The sequence below is a fragment of the Theropithecus gelada genome, chromosome 4 (genome assembly GCF_003255815.1).
Source record: "Theropithecus gelada isolate Dixy chromosome 4, Tgel_1.0, whole genome shotgun sequence".
Classification (NCBI taxonomy): Eukaryota; Metazoa; Chordata; class Mammalia; order Primates; family Cercopithecidae; genus Theropithecus; species Theropithecus gelada.
In genome coordinates, this window is record NC_037671.1 from 48,776,683 (window position 1) to 48,799,363 (window position 22,681).

Genomic DNA, 22,681 nt, shown 5'->3' on the forward strand with positions numbered 1-22,681 from the left:
ATGGGGTGATATTAAAGATGAGAAACATTATATTAGGCTTGCTTGTCTTTTTGAGGAACTATTGCTCTTTGTCTCTTTATATAGTTACTTAATAGCTCTACCTTTCAGATGTCAGTGACACATACAAAAATGGTCATTAAATAAATCAAACCAGTTTTCTGTGTACCCTCTCTCTACCAGTTCATTTATTTTTCTCATTTTTTATATTTCTTAAAACTGGTTTTATTATTTTCCTTCTTCCAAACAGAACTATTGTTTTTTCACTTACAATGTACAATTACCTCAAATACTAAACATGAAACACCTAAAAATGTAATAAGGGCATGAGTCTTAACAAGAAAGCAAGTTTAATTGATCACATAAACATGGTTTGCCCGTGGCTTAGATGTGTCAAGGATGAAGTCTGCCTTCATCGTGCATGGCTCAGTCTTTGTTCATTTTTCTTGTGGTGAATTCACCTCTACTCATTCACCTCATTCACCACTCCACCAGAAGTCACAGACACCCTTCAGAGTGTTTCTACCCACCTATCAAAACCTGTGTAGTGTGGCTGTGGTATAGAGCATTTGCTATTTTATATACTTTATGTAGGGGTGGTCAGGAATATGTCTCTGATCAATAAGGAAGAAGGTGAGGCTGGTAAAGAGACAGTGTACAAAATGGGTTCAGAGGGAAAGCAGGTGGCCAGGACATGCAGAGCCTTACAGGCCTTGGAGATGACTTTTTGATTTTACCCTGAGATGGGAAGCCACTAGAAGAGTCTGAACAGAGGAATTTCAAGAACTGACTTACGTTTTAAAATAATTTATTTGGCTGTTATCTGGAGAATAGACCAATGGAACAATGACAGAAGTAGGGAACCTACTAAGAAACAATCACAGTAATCTAGGTAGCAAATAGATGATGGTGATACAGACTAAAGAGGTGGCAGTAGAAACAGTGAGAATCAGCAAGAACTTGAGTCTGGGTGTTTTTAATGTACACATGGTATTTGCTGATGGACCAGATATAAAGTAGGAGAAGATTGAAGAGTAATACCAAGGTTTTGGCCTGAACACCTAGAAGCACAAAACTGCCATTTACTAAGATGGAGTAGACTGTAGCAGGAGCAAGTTCAGAGGGATGAAATCAGGAGTCCAGTTTAGGACATGTCATGAAGAGTCCTATTATTCATCTAAGTCATGAGCAGTTGGTGCCATGAGTTCAGAGTTCAGGGGAGAGGGGAATAAAATAGATGACACTTACAACCATGGGACTGGATGAGTGAGTTTAGTGAGAGAAGAAGTCTAAGGCCTGAGCCCTGAAACACACCACCATTTTAGAGGAATAATAATGGTACCATTGCATGGGGGTATGTTATAGGGATTCAATTAGATAACACGTGTAAAGCACTTAAAATAGTATATGAACCTTCTTCAACGTCAACAACCAGGTATGCACATGCACACACACACACACACACACACACACAAACACACAGTCCCCCTTACCTCTTACCACCTGCTAGCCCCTGCCTCCCCTAGAGCACCTATCCTAGGACTCAGCGACCTGCACCTAATGGAATTCTTCCTCACATTGTTCTGTAAGGAAGTGGGTCGGGAACAGGAAACCTTGTTCTCACTCTAAAAGCTACAGAGGGGAAAATAATCTTGCTTGTATTCCAACCTGGAATTCTGAATATTTTTCCACCACAACATAGCTTTAAAGATCTCTCAAATCAACACTCCTGTACTTTACATCAAGTACATCATGCATATAATGGGCTTTTGGGCTAGTCTGGGGATCTGGTCATAATTCATGATGCTTCTCTAGGAAAATATATCCCAAATTCCAAACAATGTAATGGACACCCACATTTAAAAGGCTACAGATTGTCTCCAGACATAAAAGCACACATATAAATTCTAAAGATGGATGTATTAGGACTTCCTTTTAATAGCAATGGTCTGTAACATATAGCTATATTGTAGGTACCCAACTAATAAAGTCGAGCAATAGTCCCTTTGGAGTGCCTGTGTTAGTTTAGTCTCTGTCAGATTTCTCTGTGACTCTCCCTACCGCATTCCCCTGTGCTCAGCCAGGCAATGGAGAGGACAGTGTAGATGTTTAACTCCAAGATAAATCCCCAATGATGCTATCTTTCTCAATCATAGCCCTTCCTTCGCTGTACTGTAATTGTGTAGTTGCCTCTCTTCCCAACCTGCAAATGGAGATTGTCTACCTTATTCACATTATATCTCTAGAACTCAACATTGTACCAGGTATCTAATACAGACTAAGTGGAATTTCTTGAATGATTGGGGAATCAAAACTCAGTCTTAGTCTTAGATTCTAAGACATGTAAGTCTCGAAAGAAGGAGGAACTTGGAGGACATACTAACTGAGTTAAACCAATCAGTCTGGGAAAGAGAGTACAGGAACACTGGAACTTTTTCTGAAGTAACAAGATCTAGGGATTTATACCCAGAGAAGAGCTACTTAGGTTGGCTTCGGTAGCCCAGAGGGAGAAAAAGTCCATTCATGGGACTAACTCAGAGTACCAAGCTTAAGCTCCAAATCTTGTTTTCCAGATAACTGCAGTTTTTAATTTAAGTGACAATGTGATTTTCCTGGAGTCCACAGCCCTGAACTCTTAGAAGTCATATTTTAGGACAGTTTGATTAAGTATATGCACATATGTCAGTCTGTTTTTACTAATCATGTTTAAATGTACATACATACATTTATGCATTCTCTTAATCTGCAAACTCTTAAAGCTTACCAGTACTTTTCTCTCCTTTCTTTTGCCATATATAATATTTTATGGTATACTGTTTCATCCTCCATGATAATCAATTATGACCCTACCTTATAGCTTCTTAATATCAAGAATGACATCACACACATACAGAGACATGCACACATAAACACACACCCCTATCTCATACCTAGCATATAAGAGGCATTCAGTAAATGTCTAGTGAACTGAATTGTTTAACTGGCTGTCTGCGCTTTTTTGTTGTTGTTCTCTTTTAACAACAATTACCTATAAATAACCAATAAAATATCAGAATTGTAATAGACTAGAGTCTTCCATTACCATCAGGAACCAAATGTGAATAACAGCAGCATATAAAACACATCAATGGCAAAGCTAGTCCAGTATATGCTCAGCAGGTTTATGACCTCGGTAGTATTTTCATAGAGAAAACTACACATATCCAAAACTAACTTGGGATTTTTTTAACCTGATAATGGTTAGATAAATCAATGACATATTTTGACTGTGGATAAGGGAAAGGCTGCTGGTTATCATTCAAGTCTGAATAATATCCATGGATATTAAACTATTTTCCTCTGTAATTTTATTCTTTAGGGCACTTTTCATATAAACTCTCAGGAAAGGAATGAGGGTACATTTATAAAACAGAGATAGTATTTTAACTTTTGAATATAAACTCACATATTTCTCTTTAAAATAATATATTGAGAACCTGCTGTGCGCAAACTATCTTGATTCCTCTTAGATGATTCAGAGTTGGACAGAAGGACTCATCCTGAGTGGGTGGTAGAGGAGAGCACTGTGATTATGCAGGGACATTCCGACCCAGAATGGAGGTGGACATCAGAAGAAGAGCAGAATAGGCAGAGCTCTGGGGACTCAAAGGGGAAAGGGATTTAGCTGGAGAGAGAATCACGCAATGATTCAGGAATAGGCAGAATTGGAGAATAGGTACAAAGGAATGCAGCAGACATTTAGAGAAAGGGTGGTGGGAGGTAGTTGGGGGGTGGAAAGAACATTCCAGGCTGAGGAAAAATCTTGAGCAAATATATAGAGAAGGGAGAGTTTACAGCATATTAAAAGAACTACAGGAGTCCAGACTGACACATGGGGCAGGCAGGAGGCAGGGGGAAGCCATATTGCCACGTACCTTTCATGACATAAAATCTGTTTCTAGCTCAGTAAAGGCCAGGAATCAGGAATATTGTTAAGCAACAGAGTGCTATTAATATCATAATAAATATTAACAAAATTCCCTAGCAACTCAGTTAAGAGTTGGAGAAGGGCATATGAATAGAAGACCACGTAAGCAGCCATCAACAAGGTTCTGCAAGAAGTGAGTGATGGTAGGTTTGGAAAGGAAGAGACAGGTAAGGATAGAGAAGTGGGAGAATTAGGACAAATCTCCTCACAAAAGCATACTGCGTGGGTTTTGGGAAAGGAGGAAATCCTTTGGAATCATTGCTTTGTAAAAATTAGGGATGCTGAAGACTAAGAAATAACTTTGATCTCCAGATTGGAGTTCCAATGCCTCCAAAAGTGCAGTTCCAAAGAGGAGGAACAAAATATAAATTGAACACAATTAGGGGGTGAGTAGCTGGGAAAGAAACATAAGCAGCACGTGGCATAGAAAAATGATATACCAATGCCCGACTGTACTCTAAGGGGAAAGTCAAGGCTTATCTTTTTGAGGTGAACATTGTCTTACTGCTTTACTACTCACATTATTTTTTTCTAAAGCAGGAAGTTGCTCTAGGCATTTTTGTGGATTTCCAAATATTTGTTGAAGTATTTTGTGACACTGTTCAATTTTTCAGAAATACTGGATTAAGACGAGGTTTTTTATTTTTCTGTATAAGAATATCCCAGAAGCTCTGAAGATGTTTCCTCTTGGTCTAGATTAATATCTAGAAGCCCTTTATTTCATTGAAGTTTATGTTAAAGCAATATTCAGAAAATGCTCAGAAAGCCCTGACAAGTATCTGTGTCATTTATTTTTGAGTAATCTCAAAACCTGCCTGACAATACAGAGCTGCTCTTGGCTCTAGCATTCCAGCTCCCGTCCCCCACCGCCCCCTTGCACTTCATATCATTATGCCCAAACTAGTTTTGTTCTAAATATTTCTTTTACCTCTGTTCCAGTCCATGTCCTGACAAAGCGCCCCATTTGCCATGGGATGAACACAGTTTGGGCCCACATTTCATCTCTGGAACCCAGCAGCACACATCTTAGAGGGAAACTGATGACCAGCTGTTGATTCCTGGTCACTTGGAAATTAGGTTGGAGGTGAGGTCTTCTGCACATGACTCAGTATTCTCAGGGCTCTATGACTATTGGTTAGGGAGGGGAGAAATCCTCTAATAGCTGCATGTTGCCATCCTCTGCTTCAACAGCAGAAGCCATTGCTGTGTTCAAGAAATACCCACTTGAGCAAACTTCTGGTAGGTGAAAGTCATGCTCTCTAGGCTAATTTATTGGCCATACAGAGCAGCAATTCCATTTTTTAACTTCAGGTAGGCAGTGAATTGTTATGTCCATTGCAAAGCAGGGAGTAGGGAGGGTAAGTGCCTATTACAGAAAGGAGATGTGAGCAGGCTGTGAGGAGATAAGCTGCTCCACCCTCTTCTGCAACGTCAAGACACTTGAAGGGAAGTGAAGAAGGATTTTCCAAGGCTTCAGTTCTTCCAAACCAACAGAAAAGCTATAATTCCAACATTCTTTAGCTACCTCAACTTGAAATTATTTCTCTATAGTCACTTCTGTCCCTCCACACAGGTTGGTTTCTGTATTATGTTAAGCAGAGCAGTTGAAATGCTGTACTCTCCAGCAGCTGATGGTGACTGCTGCTTCTATTCTCATGGAGCACAGAATGGCTGCTTGACTGGAAGTCAGGAGTTATGTTTATTCATTCAAGAAACAATCATGGAGGGTCTACCATGCTGTTGATAAACAAAACAAAGCAAATTGAACAATCATGATCCCTGCCCTCACAGCTTTCAGGGTCAAATGGGGATGTTACGAATCACCCAGAATGGGTCTTCTTTCTCTTTTCCAGTATTCATCTAACAGATGTTCTCATGGACTCTTTTTTAAAATTTGAAGCCAAAGATGGAGTATGCAGGTGGACTAAGTAACACTGGTGAAGAAGGCGTAGTAGATAATGGGAATGCACTAGTGCGTGATGCTGGGAATAAAAATGCCTTTCATCTTTTGTCACCTAAGCTATTATGCTATCTGACCCTCCACAAGCCTTATGAGATCACCAGGGCAGTTATTATAATTCCCATTTTACAGAGTAGAAAACTGAGGCTCAGTTGTTCAACATCTCATAGCTAGAACAGCAGAATCAGAACAAGAATGAAGACCCCCTGAATCTTGATGTTTCCATCCCACTAGGCCAAAATAATGAAGGCAATATTTTTTGGTAAATTGGCATGCATGAAGTGAAACAAATAATCCATAAAGCTATGTAGCATTATTTTTATGGTTAGGTAAAAAATAATCCACTGAATACTAATAATGTAATTAGAATGCTATCAACGGTCATCCAATCTATCCAAAAATTTCAGTAATACTTTATGAGTGCTCGTTACATGCAAGATGCTTAGTCATGAAGGGCACAGCGGTGAGTAACAAAACATGGTGCCAGCCCTCTTAGATCAAATCCTGAAGGTGGAAGGTTCTTTGTATCATGCTGTGATATTATGATATAAAAAGAAACATATATTTTGGTCTTTGTCCAAGGTTCCTGGCTCTCAGCTCCTGAAACCCTTGTAATTTCCTAAGTGATTAGAGTGATAGGAGCAATAGGAATATCTTTTGCGAAAATATTTGGTCTTTTGTCCTAGGTTTTTTAAACAGTTCACAGCAGTTACAGAGCAAGAAAGATGAATGTGTCTTCTCTTACTCATTGCAAGCCCCTTTCAGTCAGGTGATGTTTGGAAAGTCCCTAGATAACTGCAAGATGAGGGGCTGGTTGCCAGAGGGAGCCAACTATGTGATTAAAGGGTAAAACTTTCAGTCCCCCAACCCTGACCTCAAAGGAAAAGAAAGGAACTGAAGGTTGAGTTGATCACCCATGGTCAATCATGTAATCAATCATATCTGAATGATGAATCCTCCAAAAAAAAAAACATAAAAGAACAGAGTTTGGATTGCTTCCAGGTTGCTGAATACATTCACGGGCCAGGAGGGTGGCACATCTCAACTGCAGGGGGACAGAAGCTCCTGCATTTAGGGCCCTTCTAAACCTCACTCTATGTAACTCTTCATCTGGCTGTTCATCTATGTCCTTTAGAATCCTCCCCTTCTCCCTCTCCAACTCTGGTACGTAATGATACATGGACTCTGTGGGTTTCTAACAGCTTATTTACCAGATGTAAAAAGTGAAAAACAGAAAAGCAGGGGCAAAACATATGAGTTAATCCATTTTTAGGATAAAATTATTGGTGAGATCTTCAAGGCTCAATTTATAAAAATGATAAAATGAGTCTAACATTTTTGGGTAACACATAAAAGCTAGAATCAAATTGTATAAAAACCACAGATGCTGTGTGCTGATGCCTGGCTTTGAATTCCAGCTGTGCCACTTACCAGCTGTGGGGCCTTGGCAAGCTATTTAACCTCTTTGCGCCTCAGTTTTCTCATCTGTCAAATGTGGATGCAGATACTATGAGGATCAGATGTCATGTTATGAGTAAAAGATTTAAAATAATACCTTGCACAAAGTAAGTTCTAGATAAGTGTTACCTATTAATACAAATATTATCTACTGAAAAGAGATTTGCCAGACAATACTCTCAGAGTCGTAACAAAGTATAAAAATAACAAGTTACCAATTCCTACAAAAATCAATGCCATCCTTTTCTCCCCTCTGTCAGTTGAAGAGCTGGCTAGGATGAAGGACACATCCATCTTGCCATCTCTAGGGTGGAAGTGCCCTGGCAGAAGGCAGTATAATTAAAAGCAAACTCAGAGAAAGGAACAGAAAAGCTCCTACCACAAAATGGCTAACTTTAAAGTATATGGAAATGTTTGATCAGCTGGTGGCTCAACCTTAAGGATTCCCTGAAAAACTGTCGAATACCTCTCTCACTAAAGATAACAAAAGTAAGTATTCCCGCAGTCTTTAAGAATAGCTGTGCATGGAAGATGAACATTAAAATAATAACTACCATTGGTCATTTTCATGAAACATTCCAAGGATGCTATGATGATTTCTTGCAAAGACTGGAATATACAAAGAATGAAAGAGCTGGCAGCAACTCTGGTGATCATTTTGCCCAATACTTTAATGACGTAAACTAGAAAACTGAGGCCAAAATGTTACTAAGGGAAAGCCCAATCTCTCACAAGAAAATCACAGCCCATCTAGGACAAAAGCCCAGCTCTTTGAATTTCCCACTCTGTGCACCCGGTGATAATCTCTCTCTACCACGCAGGCTGCTGGGAAATAATAATAATAATGATAGTAATATAAGAACAACAACAAACACCTATAACACAAACCTTTATTGAAATTGTAAATAACAGAAGAACAGTACATTATGTACAGAAAAATAAAATCCCCTCTTTTACAATATGGCCCTGGGCTACCCAATTCGCACTGCTCTTAAGCTAGCCTTTCCTTGCCGGTTTCCGCCTCCTTCACTCATAAGTCCCATCACATGTCCATGTCCACATGTTATACAATGAGCTTCTCCTCCCTTTGTATCAGAACTCACTGTCCTCCATTCTAGTGCTCCAAAGTCTTACTGGAAATTCGTCATAAGCAACACCAAAAAACTCAGGATAAATATGCTGTCAGATACTACCTCCTCTCCCCATGTCTGCATTTAACAGGGACTTTCTTTTTCTTTACTCAAAAGTAACTAATGTAGTCATTTTGGACAGACTGAGAGATCTTTTAAGCCAGAAGTTTTTAAAATTCCAGTACATTGTCATGGTCTTCTCTGCTTAGGTGAAGCTGGTACTACTTCCTAGCCCAAATTCACAAATCTTTATGGTGGTGATAAGAAAATGATTACAAACAATTGGTGATATGCATAAACAACTGTGAGTTATCAGAATCAGGACAAAGGGCGACAAAGAATCTACGAGCGTCTTGACAGACAAGGCCAACTGAAGGTGCATTAGAGAATCACAGCAATGGAGAGTTTCACCCAACGTCAGACCTTTACTGTCCCAGATAATATTTACAGGTTCAAAGGAAATTTCAATGACTTATCTCTCAAGAAAGACTTAGAGTGGGCAGGTCAGACCTCTGATGGGTGTGAAATCATTTTTTTGCGTCGAAGATTTTCATTAGATATTGCAGAATAATTATGTTCAATTTTGAAAAACTGAGTACAGAGCATCCTTTTCAGGAAGAACAATTCAGAATGCTTCCCTTCCCAATTTTGACTTACATGGCTTTTATTGTAATGATACTTAAATATATACAAACATAAAACTTAATTCTTTTTTTTTTTTTTTTTTGAGACGGAGTCTCGCTCTGTTGCCCAGGCTGGAGTGCAATGGCCGGATCTCAGCTCACTGCAAGCTCCGCCTCCCGGGTTCACGCCATTCTCCTGCCTCAGCCTCCCAAGTAGCTGGGACTACAGGCACCCGCCACCACGCCCGGCTAGTTTTTTTGTATTTTTTTAGTAGAGACGGGGTTTCACCGTGTTAGCCAGGATGGTCTCAATCTCCTGACCTCGTGATCCACCCGTCTCGGCCTCCCAAAGTGCTGGGATTATAGGCTTGAGCCACCGCGCCCGGCCAAAACTTAATTCTTATAGTTTCAGCTCCTCTAAAACCATCAAATGCCAACTAAAAGTTTTAACCAAATACCAACAAAAGTGTAACACCAATTCCATTCAAATGAACATTTACTTAATATTCAGATGATGATGTTTTCCTAAAAGTAACCCTCCATTTTCATTATGGCTATGAAACTGAAATCCTCAACACAGGTGTCTTGGGGTTCAGAATGCTCCCACTACCTGCCATGCAGTAGGGTCTGTCTCACATTTTTCTTTTCTTTTCTTTTTTCTTTCTTTCTTTCTTTCTTTTTTTTTTTTTTTTTTGAGATAGAGTCTCGCTCTGTTGCTCAGTGTAGAGTGCAGTGGCGTGATCTTAGCTTACTGCAGCCTTCGCCTCCCAGGTTCAAGCAATTCTCCTGCCTCAGCCTCCCCAGTAGCTGGGACTACAGGCGCTCACCTCCACACCTGGCTAATTTTTGTATTTTTAGTAAAGATGGGGTTTTACCATGTTGGGCAGGATGGTCTTGATCTCCTGACCTTGTGATCTGCCTGCCTCAGCCTCCCAAAGTGCTGGGATTACAGGTGTGAGCCACCACGCCTGGCCACATTTCTTTATCCACAGCAAAACTAAACATACTGGACCAGTATGCCATGCAGTCATACAGCCTTCACTTGAGGCAAATTACCTAAGTCAATTGTTCATTCCCATAAGCCCACGGCCACTAAAATAGCATTGGACCAATTGGATTGCAAATAAAAAACATAAATTTTGGCACCAAAACCATGCATCAGTATTATTCATTATAAAGTAGGTCCCACAAATGCCTTTACAAATCTCACTTTGACAAGGAATGGTGGGCTGTGGTGACAAAGAGACCATTGGTGAGTCTGGGCTTCCCACTTACTACCAGTATAATTATAGGAGAGTAATTCAACCTTCCTGAGCCTCAGTCTCCTCATCTAAAGAACAGCAGGATGAAAACAGAACTTACCTCACAGGTTTGTCGAGAGGACAATATGTGATAACATGTGGGTCCTTAGCCAGTGCTTGGTGCTTAATAGGTCCTCAATAAATATCCACAATTATTCCTGTTCAGTTGCTTTGTATCCAAGTTCCACAAAAGAAGAAAGAATGTGCTCTCTTACCAAAAGAGAAGTATTTCAAAATAATTTGAGTTTCAGACAGAAGAAGCACTTAATACGACTGCCTATAAAAAATTCAGACGCTGCTCTCAATCATATCTGGTGCTTTGTTATGTCACAGAGATGTGGTACTAGGTCATATTCTGGAGAAAAGAAACCTATTCACCCACGCAAAAAGAAAGTAGACAAACTTATCATGTAGAGTTACTTGTTTTTCTTTTTCTTTTCTTTTTTTTTTTTTTTTTTTTGAGACGGAGTCTCGCTCTGTCGCCCAGGATGAAGTATAGTGGCACGATCTCAACTCACTGCAAGCTCCGCCTCCCGGGTTCCTGCCTCAACCTCCTGAGTAGCTGAGACTACAGGTGCCCGCCACCACACCCGGCTAATTTTTTTGTATTTTTAGTAGAGATGGAGTTTCTCCGTGTTAGCCAGGATGGTCTCGATCTCCTGATCTCGTGATCCGCCCATCTCAGCCTCCCAAAGTGCTGGGATTACAGGCGTAAGCCACTGCACCCGGCCACTTGTTTTTATAGTTAATAATTGTGTGAAGAGAACAAAGGCTTTAAAGACATTTGAAGGTGTTGATATCTTCAAGTTTGTGTTTCTGAATTATTTAGAATAAATATGATGGATAGTCAGTTCATTTTACCACGGACTGAGTGCCCGCCATATGTAAGTCATAGTGGTGAGTGTAGCAGGGGCCATAGCGATGAATGAGTAGGCTCAGTCTTTACCCTTGGGGCACTTACTGTCTACAGGGAGGTGTAGGTAAACAAGTAAGAAACTTAAAGTCTACTGAACTCTAATTTCCCTAAAGATGGGAATTATGTCTTACTGGTTTTTATACCCTAGTGGTCAGCACACCTGATTCATAAGTAGAGATAAATGAATCAATGAAATATATCAGTGAATAAGATACCCAGGTTATCTATGGATGTGCCATAAATATAGGTTCAACAAAGAGTGATGGCTCTTCTGAGGGCTCAGGAATTGAAGAAATATAAAAGAGATGGAATTTGAAGAAAGACTTGAATTTCAAGAAACAGAGATGGGAGAAAATCCAATTATAATTTTATATAGTTGCAGTGTTTTCTAAATTGGTTCACATTAGTAAAACAATTCTTACTCTGATTATTATTATATCTAGCACTTCTATAACTCTTCATATCTGAAAATTATATGCATTTGCTTCTTAGGTTGTTATTTGTTACAAAGACTTTTGATTTATTTATAAACAACTTGGTGGTTCATTATTTGTTAGAATAGGAAGCCGAAGAAGTAATATCTGGTCTCTTGCAGCTGTGTCTCAATTATTACTATTGGTCTCCTGGGGTTCTCTAATAAGTAGCCATAAAAAGTCAATTTGCAACTAGGAAAAGAAATGCATATATTTGGTAGCATTTACACTGCCATGATTGACAATAGATATAAATGACAGAAACCCTACAATTTTAGAATAACTTCATCTTGATATTAGCATAAAGAAAGAGGTATAGGAATGGTGTGTTTAAGCAATGATTAGGATACTATAAAGGCTGCACATAACTATCTCAATAGGAAAAATCTAAAAGCAAGAAGAGACATAATTTTGATACTTTGGAAAATCACTCAAAGGACTGGCTGATCCAAAAAGGAATAATAAAAACTGAGTAAAAAACACTTGAGAAAAAAAAAACTGTTATCTTAAAGATAAGCTCTCACCAAACTAGATTATGAACGATTTCTAGATAAAGAACCATTTCTAGATAAAGAACCAAGGTTAAATTCTCATCAACTGGCCTCAAATGAGTAATACATTTTTAAATATTAAAAATGATATTAATTTAATATTAAAGGATATTAAATTTAATATCCTTTAGCTATGTGTATATATTCTGCTATCTGAATACCACTCCCCTTTTTGTGGAAGAGGAATAATATCTCTTTGTTTTCAAGCCCTAGGATCATTGAGAGAGGTAAGAGAAGAAGAATGAAAACAGAGGCTAAAGGTAAAGTCCCTAAACAGTGAAAGGGAGGATGCTGCCATGATCTGGGATTGCATTTTTGGCAATGGGGCAAGAGGAGTGCTGTTGGGGTCTGTTGGGAAATCCATCATGTCTAGCTCCCAGATATATGGAAATGGGTCCCAAATACTAGTTAGGTAAAGATCTCTAACCTGCATTATTCTTTAGATTTTCTTTCCTATAAGATACGCCCTTGAAAGTTATACTGTCATAAAAATACCCAGGATTAGTTTTCATGAATATCCATTAAGATATTTCTAATTTTACTCAGACAAAATAACCTTCTCATAGTATCACATCTTGGCTTGAACTGTAAGACAATAGCCAGGGGTGGTTGTGAGGACATCATAAAGGTTGAGCTAAGAGGAAGAAGCTAAATGAAGGGTAAAAAGCACCAAAAGCATGGCATATGTTTAATCTTTATCACCCAAGACAAAAGTCTTTGGATAAACAGTCATCTTTGTATACGCATAAGATTTTAAAGACTATTTTAAGGAACAACTGAAAGCATTATGAGGAGCTGCCACATTTGGGGATTCCACTTTTAGAGACCCTGAAGGTCATTCTGTGAATCATAAGTGGTCATTCCCTTCAGTGCTTGCCATATGGCTTCCTGGGAGCTGTCTGGTAGGAAGGAGCACAGGGGAAACCGCTCACCCAGATTTCCCCACAAGGACACTGTGGACTGCCTATGTCCCATGTAAGCTATTGAAAATTACACTAGAACATAAGTGAGCCCATCTAGAGCCATTCTAAGTGTCTTAATGTCCCTAGTTTCCACTTTAATTATTTGAGCAGTTTTCCTACAGCCTGCAGGAAGTGGTTGTTGGCTCGATGAAGGTAAGTTGGATCCAGTGGAGCCACAGGAAGCTCTTCAGGTTTACCATTCCATCTCATCTCCACCTGGAGCTGGCCCTTCCAAATCAGTCTGCATAAACGTAGGGGCTATGATAGCCCTCTTAACCTTCCAAAACAAAAGACACTGAACTCCCAGTGTGACTACAAACAGAATGGGAAGGAAATCTCCTCTCCCCACCCATAATATCTCAAGAGGCTGAAACCAAACCAGCATCCAGGGTGCAAGCCAAGAATCCCCACCGTGTCCATGTGTTATGGCACTTAGACACAAGGTCAGAAGGTCAGCATTTGAAAATCTGACTGAGCAAGTATTTCAATTCAGAGCATCACCTAAATGTCACCTTGTCAAATTTTTTTTGTTTGCCTTGTCAAATTTTGAAGTGTAATGGGCAGAACAGAAGTCACCAAGAGACAGAGAAATAAGAAAATAAAAGCTACCAAATAAACACATTTTGTGATTATGCCAGTTGCTAAATACATTTCCTGACCAAAATTTAACACTTTTTAAAATAAACAGTTGCTTGTATATCACAAAAGATCAAGTAAATATTAATGCCCACAGCAGGACAAAATTAACATATTCACAAATTATTAGTTTTCACTTGTCAAGGCTAAGAAATTTTGCTGTTGAGCAAATAAAATTTGTTTGAACCACCATTAATTTATCTGAATTTACACTGCTATTTCAAAATTCAGGTGTTGAGATCTGTAATCAAATAAATAATTTCTTTCTTGATAAGTTATTAAACCTCATAACAGAAGTCTAAACTGAGCATTGATTTGTCTCGGCCAGATACTGGGCTTTTAGCTTCAATAGTTATAGAAGTAAAAATAAATAATCAATTAAATTAATCTAGCCTGACTTTTAGACAAATTTATGGGGGAAGATAATTCAAATTGGCTGTTTACCTCAACAAATTGGTCAATATAATCAAAATATTATAATTGATATGGTAGCCTAATAGTAAATGTAAAGCCTTTTTTTTTCCTTTGAAAAGACTAATTGCAATAGTCATCAAATTAGAAAAATGACCATTTAAGTGATTTTTAAGAAGATTCCAACTGGTTATCTCAGTTATTTATTCAAAACGGTTTTCTCTGCATTGTGTCTCAGTGAGAAGAAGGTGAACAAAGACCTGCCTGTCTGAAGCTTGCCCGAAAACAGAAGGTGAGCTAGTCAAAACCAACTAAAGCAACAACAGAACCAATGCAAATAAGTGCCCATATTTGCTGTCAATATTTTTCAGGATAATTTTTCAGGATTTAAAAACTGTTTTTGTTGAATTGAGAAGCCAGAAGAAGCATACTGAAGCAGTTCTCACATAAGCAGAGTTGGTTCTATTCTACTTAGCATAAGTCTGCGTTAGCAGATCAGCAGGCTGTGATGACAGCTGTCAGCAGTCAAGTCTCTCACTGAGGCTGCTATATTCATGGGCCAGGCCACTGATAACAGAAATATCAGGAGACAAGCCATCCACAGAAATCAACTTTCCTACAAACACTCATGTATGTTGAATCTACCAGATCCCCACCCACTCATCCTCAACTCCCTAAAAGAAAGCCTAACTTCCTTGAACCAATTGTTAGGCATGAATATTTCCAGGGCAGGGTCTATCTCTGGAAAGCACTAACACCATTCAGCCCTTATCTTCACCAAAAAGAGTGCTTACAAGAAGGACAGAGGTGACAACTGCATTCTCCCTCATTGCTTGTGGGAATGTTCATTAGTATAACCTGCTAAAAAAACAATTAAAGGCAATGTCAGTATACAGAGAAAGCCTTAAGAAGATCTGTTTGAGCCAATAGTTCCACTTCTAACAATCTTTCCTAAGAAATAATCCAAAACATAGAAAAAATTTGTGCTCCAAGATGTTTATCAAAGTAGTATGTACGATATTTTAAATAATTGGGAATGATCTGAATGTTCAACAATGGGGGAAAGTGTAAATGAATTATGACAAAATTATGCATGGAAATGCTACACAGCTAATGAGAAAAATATTCAAAAAGATTATTGGCCTCATGTGAAAGTTATTTTAAATTTTCAGGGAAATGCACAGCGTGCAAAATTCTGTACACAGTTATAATTCCATTTCTATAAAAATATGCATATAAAAATTGAAAAGTACATCAAAATGTTTATAGTTATTGTCAATTGCTCATGGTAATATGTTATTTTAATTCTCTTTTTATACTTTCCTGTATTTTCCAAAGTTTTTCTAGAAAGCACATATGTCCAAGAAAAAAAAAATTAAAACTTCAGGGCAGAGGGTCCCTAGTTTTCTTGCTGAGTGGACAGGCCTCAGCAGACACTGGAAAATATTTCTAGCCTTCATGAACAAACTCCATGTCCTGCCTGTCACTCACACTTGATGTAAACCCTGATGATGACTCCTTCTTGCACTCCACATCATGCGTATCCTTTCCTCGACCTTGGCTTTGACTTTCACCCTTCTCTGTTTATACTAAAACACCCCTCTGGCAGTACCTCTCCTCTTCAAACCACAGTCTCCTTCCCGCTTCACCAGTTGGACCCAGTTCCATGTCCTGATCAGCCCTGGCCTGACACTGGTACTGACAACAAATAAGTTACCCCTGAAAAAAACAATCTATTTGTACCAAAGAACAGGGCAAGGAAATACAACATTCTTAATGCATTATATAAATGTATTTTATACGCATTGGACATCTTTCTTCTCACAGCCATGGTACTATACCAGGCCCATCTATAATTGATTTCCTGTTATTAGTAGGTCCCTATTGTGACTATCATCCTCAACATCTGTGCAAAGCATTCCATTTTCCCATGCACTTTCACAAACTCATAGTACGTCACCCTCACACCTCTGTAAAGTGGGGAGATTAAGTATTATTTTCCTAATTGTACAGATAAGAAAACTACAACTCAGAGACCCGGCACTGAGTGGCTTATTCCCTCTGATCCTAAGGGTGTGCTCTTCTGTAAATAGTGATGATAATACCCACCTCGTGGAGTTATTGTAAGGATTAAATGAGATAACGTATGTAGCATGCTGAGCAAAGCATCTGGAACAGGGACAGCATTCAACAAATGCCAGCTCCTATGACTGTTAGGTCAATGGGAAGCTCAAGGTCACATAGCAGGGAAATGACAGCACCAGGATTGAGATCCAGGCTTTTTCATGCCAAGTCCGTGCTCTTTATACTTCATTCCCAACACTGAGAAGTATTAAGGCATGGCCCATGGCTTCAAAGAAATTATAATATTTTGGAACAGGTAAATCTCAATTACATGATACAATAAAGCAATTATTCCCACAAAGAACTAAGGAAATAGCAATAAAATCTAGGACCTAGTTCTAAAATAATACATTTTTTTTTGGTTCAATAGCTACCCTTACAATGTCTTTTTATGCATACATTCCAAAGCTTAGGATCCCCAAATTTCATCGCTGGTCTTACAGTAAGTTGAGTATAGAAGATCAGATATGAAAATAAGGCTGTTTCCATCCATACTATAAAAAAAACTTTTCTGTGGGCATTTTGAACTGGAGGGAGTTTGACCTGTATTTGGAAGCATTTCTTTAACTTCTGGAAAGTACCATTCATGGTCACTCATTTTTAAGGGATTTTTGAAGTTTCCGTTGAGTTTAAAGCTGCTTCCATCTTTAAAAATATTCCTCAACTAATTAATTTAACTTACAATATATGACACCTGGAGTTGGTAACAAGCGAAAAGACACAAGAACAGTGAATACTTTATAGGCAGAGGCAGAAAACTCTTCAGGAAGACAAAGCACATATCTGTGCACAGACACACACAGAACAAAATCATTCTGTCCCCTCTCTATTCTATGCCATAATAATAGAATCCAGTATGACCAACCATGGCATTACTATTTCTTTATTTACAGCAATACTGGCCTCCTTATAAGCTGGCAAAAGAAGAATTGAAAACTCTGTGTTGTGGGAATGTTGACGCTCCTCTATCTCTGAGAAGGTAACCTATTAATGAATACTTGAGAGACACACATTTTGAAAGCTATTTAATGTGCTGTGTGTTTTTATACTACCAACATACATTTCTTTCTTAGATAAATAGATGATACTCAACTAAGAGGTGGCCCCTATCAAAACTATGAAGTAGGAAACTTTGTCTTCAGAAACACTCTACCTTTCCCTCTCTATATTTACCCTAGGGGCAAAGGGTGGGACCTCCATTTCCTGAGCACCTTCACCGAGAGGGACTTGTGTGTGGTGCCTGGTTTATAGTACCTGCTTCAATTCTCACAATAACCTCACAATATGTGCATTAATTGCCCCAGTTTCTCAGACATGAGAAAACTCTGGTAGAGTTAAAGTAACATGTCTAAAGTAAAGAAACTGGTAAGTGACAATGGAGATTCCTCTACTTTAGTGCCCATGCAGGCAGGGTTCTCCTTCCAGAAGCATGCTTCCCCAACCTCAGGCACTCCCATTAGCTCTGTAAAATGGATCGGTTCACACCAAGCTATTCAGGAGAAGCCACCATTTGTGTTAATCCTCTTTGAAATATTCCTATGCTCTAAGTGATCAGACAGGTACGACCTTAACCCGGACCAATGGTTCCAGTAGCAGAGAATTTGAGAAAGCAAACAGCGAGACTTCAGAATGTCAAGACTCCCTAGAGAGCATCTAACCAACCTCTTGTTCCATGAATATACAGATTTAAAATAATGAAAGCCTGAGATGGGATGTGACTTTGCGAACATCACACAGCAAATCAGGTGTAGAGCCCAGTCAAAAGCCAGGACTCCTATCTCAGTCTAGTTCTCTTTTATGGCGTCAGCCACAAATATCCAAACCTAGGGCAAAAACATATTCCAGGATAAAAAAAATAATTATTTTAATGTATTAATTCACATTGGTAATTCAGAATGCTGGTCAGAGCCTGGGCTTCAATTCTAGGTGCACTTCTCACAAACTGTGTGACCTACGCACGATATCCTCTCTTTGCCTTGGTTTTCTTGTCAGTCATCTGAGAATAACAACAGTGCCTGCCTCATAAGGTTAGTGGGAAGATCAGATGTGATAAACCATGTACAGTTCTAACTTCCTTGTGCTCAGTATGTAGTAAGCACTGAATAAATGTTAGATATTATCATTATTATCCCTGTTACCACTAGTAGTAGTTCAAATAACTGAGTTCATAGTATCACTTTTGGGGATAAAGGTAGAAACAACTTCCTGTTATTAAGTTTGTCTCTCCTTCTTCTCTAAAAGCAGCTTTACACAGTCTCAGAAATGAAGGGAAATGAGATCAGTAGAAGGTGGCACCAGAAATGAAGAAATTACATTTGAAAATAAAAGTGCCTACTGAACATTTTCATTTGGTTGTTCAAAATAAAAATTCTCCATCTTTCTTAAGTCTGCTCTTATTTACTCCCTAACTCAGTTAAAAGCCTGACCATCCTCTAGACATCTAAGCTTCTCCTTCCATACCACCATCCACTTGGTGACCAATGCTACTGATCCTCCCCTTGAAATGGCTCTGTATAGATCTCTTCTCTTTCCTCTAGGCCATCTGGTTCAGGCACATTTCATTTTATGAGTTTTGGGGTTTTTGTTTTGTTTTGGCCTGTGCCACTCCAATGGTCTAAAATTTCCTCATTCCTTTTTGCAACCCCACCTCCTCACAACTCCAAAGTCGTTTTTGCAAAATGTAAGTTAGATGAAATCATTTCTACCATTAAAGGCCAGATGATTTCTCCTCCTTAGCAGGGTATATTCACAATCCAGCCTCAGTGAAACCTTTCTAGACATTCCCATCTTCCCTTAGAACATGTAGGGGTCCACTGAATGTGACCTTTCTGTCATGTGTGTATGCTGTTCCTTCAATGTGGAACACCCAACCCCTTCTCTAGACAACTCCTACCACCTATTGGGATCCAGACCAAATGTAAACTCTTCCAGATTCCCTCCACTCTTTCTTTTGTTGGCTCCCACTAAACTTGTTTCTATCTTCATTAAACACTCATGATGTTGAATCATTATCATTTATTTTCTTCTCCTTTTCTGCTAAAGTGATTTCTGGGAGGCATGGGCCTCATCCTTTTAGCCTCTGGCACAGGACCTAGAAAGCACACAGTAGGTGCCCAACAAATAATTACTGATTCGATTGAATGGATGCTACAGAAAGTAAAATGAACAGGAAAATGAGACCTCGGACACTGTCAATGTTAGTCTCAATAAAAAGAATTTGTGATATGTATGACTATCTGCAAATGATTATGCAAGTGGTTTTTAACACTGTGATGTGCACTTGCAAATGAGAAAGCTCTCGAGTTCCCACTTCTGTCTGTTAAATGTTCATCACTGGAGAAAGAGTCATATCCTCCCAAATTTAGGTGAATTCTGTAGGACCTGCACACATTAAGCATTTTAAGAGCTCTTAGAATCATGTAGCTTTAGATGAGAACACTTTTCCCTCACAAAATTCTATGCACTGGACTCAGGTAGTAGATGCTTAATAAATGCTGATTTGATTTGCAGTGGATTTGAAATCAAAGTGCAACTCACATTTTAGACTAATTCAACTCAATGACTGATCATAATATAATAGCTCTAAGGCTAAAGAAAATCAATGAGTATGCTGAAAAGCAGCCAAATGCTCACTCCCCTGCCTAGTTCCACCATTAGTGCTGACCTGCCTCTTGATCCTTCCCAGCTTTTGGGTATTTCCAACTTCACTGTGCCCCCAGAATGCAGAGGCCGGTTAGCAAGTGTTGCGTGGTGCCTTGTGATATCTTTGTTCTTCGTTTTGCAGTTGATGTAATAAAGGACCATAAAGACGTGAAATTTGAGTTGCACTGTTAAAGTTGTCCTACATTTCCTAAAGTCTCCCCTCTGTATGGTAAGTGAAATTCTGGCTGAAGGGAGAGAGAAGTGTGAGTTGGAATGCTGTGATATCCCTTCATCTCTAATTGTGGAAAATTGTGGGAATGCGTATTAAAGGAATCCCAGAAACTTTTGCTTTTACCAAACTGAGACTTTAAAAAAAATTCATTTGGCAGTTGAACACGTCTATCCCATTGTAAGAAACAGGAAAGATTCAAAGCATGCACTCTGCTATAATTCATTTTGGGATAAGAAAAAGGCAGAAGTGCCTTGAAGAATAAATCATTAACTAAAAGGCAAACCGAGGCACCCTGGAAACCAGCGAGACCTGGAGGCAGCCAAGGGATCAGGCGGCTGGGATTTGCCTGTTCCCTCTAGTGACTTCTGGAGCGAAGCATCCCACAGGCAGGACGAACCCGGCACACTGCGCTCCAGTCCATTTCACTTTTCAAACTTGAAGTTATTTTTAGATGACCCAAGCCCGCTAATCCCAAGCAGGACAATTCTCAGCCCGCTGCACCTCAGCGCACCTATCACCTCCCCAGCCTCTGCATTTGGAAAGAAGGGGGGTCTCTCGATCTTCTTTGCTCTCTGCATCCAGTTAGCTAGCCTCTTCTAGCCCCCTCTCTAAGCCTCAGTCTCGGGGATCACAGGCGTCATCCTCGCTCCTTCACTTACGCACCTGCTGCTGCTTCCAGGAAGGCGAACCCCCGGGCCACGGGCAGTGGGGAAGGGGCTCCTTGGGACCCGCGCCCCCTAGAGGGGGGTCGCGGGAGATCTCCGTCCCCACGGCCGCAGCCGGGACTGACCACAGATCTGGAGACAAACCCCACCCCCGCCGCCGCCCCCGCCCTGCACCCAGACCCGGTCCCGCGGCCAGAGCCCCGCCGCGGTCCCCCGGCACGACCCGGGGGCTGCTGTCAGCCCCGGCGGGACGGGGTGCCTGGGCGAGCCTGGCCGGCGCGGTTACATAACCGACCTGCTGGGCGTCAGCGATGCGCCGGCGGAGGCGGAGGCGGAGGCGGCGGCTGGGGCGTCCGCTGGGGCCAGCTGCTACAGCGCGCTGCGCTGCCTGCTCACCTGCCCGCCGGTGCGAGCGCGTGGGGGCGGTGCGGTGCCCGCGGGCCTGGGCGTGGGGCCGTACGCGGCGCGGCGCGCCCCGCCTCCCGCTCTCTGCGGCCGTGGGTCGGTGGGTCTCTGCGTGCTGCCCGCTCCTCCCGGCAACCTCCGCCGCCGTCACCCGGGACAAAGCGGCTCCAGGGAGGGGCTGAGCCGGAGGCTCTCGCAGGAGCCGGCGGAGATGGGCGCGTCCCCAGCTCCGACTCATCGGGCCAACCTCCAATCAGACCCAGGGAAACCGAAAGCCCCTGTCTGGCCTCCTCTCATCTCCTCCCTCCTGACCCGGTGCCCTCCCCCGTCCCCCACCCACCGCACCTCCGGGGCTCTCACCCTGCCCTCAGCCCCGCACCCCCTCCTTTCCACTTCAGGTGCCCGGGAAGGCGCAGGAGCCTCCAGGGACCTGACGTGGGAGCCTGGCCGCAGGAGTCCCGGCCTCAGCGGGGAGAGGCTCCTCGGGGTCCCATACTAAGCTGAGAGTGAGGGGGCAGCGACAACCCAGAAGAAATGGGCAGAGAAGCAAACTGTGGTTGGGGAGTACTGGGAGAAAGACTCTTCTTACCAGATGTCTGAGCTCCCCGACTCTGGCTAACTGAGGAAATGTCGGGGAGCCCCTGGTTGGTTCCCCCGGGCTTCTGCACTTGGTGGGCGCTGGCGCCCTCTGGCTGGAGTCCTGCGCCCGGCCCAGCCCAGGCCGCTGAAGGTGCCCTGCGCGGGCTTCACAGCTTTGCCAGGATTTGCAGCCATCAGACCTGAGGACAGAAGGGCTGGGGCTGCAAGGACTTCTATTGTGTGAGAGCCGTGACACAGTGAGTGGGAGGTTGGTATCCTATAGCAAACGGGACTGAAGGTGAAGCGGAATGTAGGGTAGATCTGTTGCTCAACAAAGTTAACCCCACTAGAAGTCTCTGCTTTACGGAATAAAGCAGTTCAAATGGGCGAGGAAGCCTGTGGCTTACGGGTGACACACATAGGAACAGGACTGAGTCTCATGGCAAGAGAATGTGAATTATGCAAAAGATCATAATAGGGAGAGTGTGAGAAATTAAAGGAAGGGGGTATGCAGATCAACCTGAGGGAGGGAGTCGATAACATTTAAATCAGATTTGTGTTCTGTCATCTTTCTAATTGCTAAATAAATAAGCCATTTTCTTTTTGCTTTTTATGCCTTTTGATTTTCTGATAACAATGTTACGATTGC

General features: G+C 41.0%; 1 protein-coding gene across 3 annotated transcripts in view; it reads right to left on the bottom strand.

Moving 5' to 3' along the window:
• Window positions 1-22,240, bottom strand: part of RCAN2 (regulator of calcineurin 2) — a 258,795-nt gene extending 236,555 nt beyond the window's left edge. Inside the window, exon 1 of one of the 3 annotated variants that reach the window (XM_025382631.1) lies at window positions 22,043-22,240. Coding sequence is in view for 1 of the 3 variants with exons in the window: in XM_025382629.1 (XP_025238414.1) it covers window positions 21,445-21,691 (247 nt within the window). In the remaining 2 variants the exon portion in view is untranslated. Of the gene's footprint in view, window positions 1-21,343; window positions 21,700-22,042 lie in introns of those variants that run through there. The other 2 variants (XM_025382630.1, XM_025382629.1) reach the window with 2 other exon arrangements.
• Window positions 22,241-22,681: the final 441 nt, after the last annotated feature.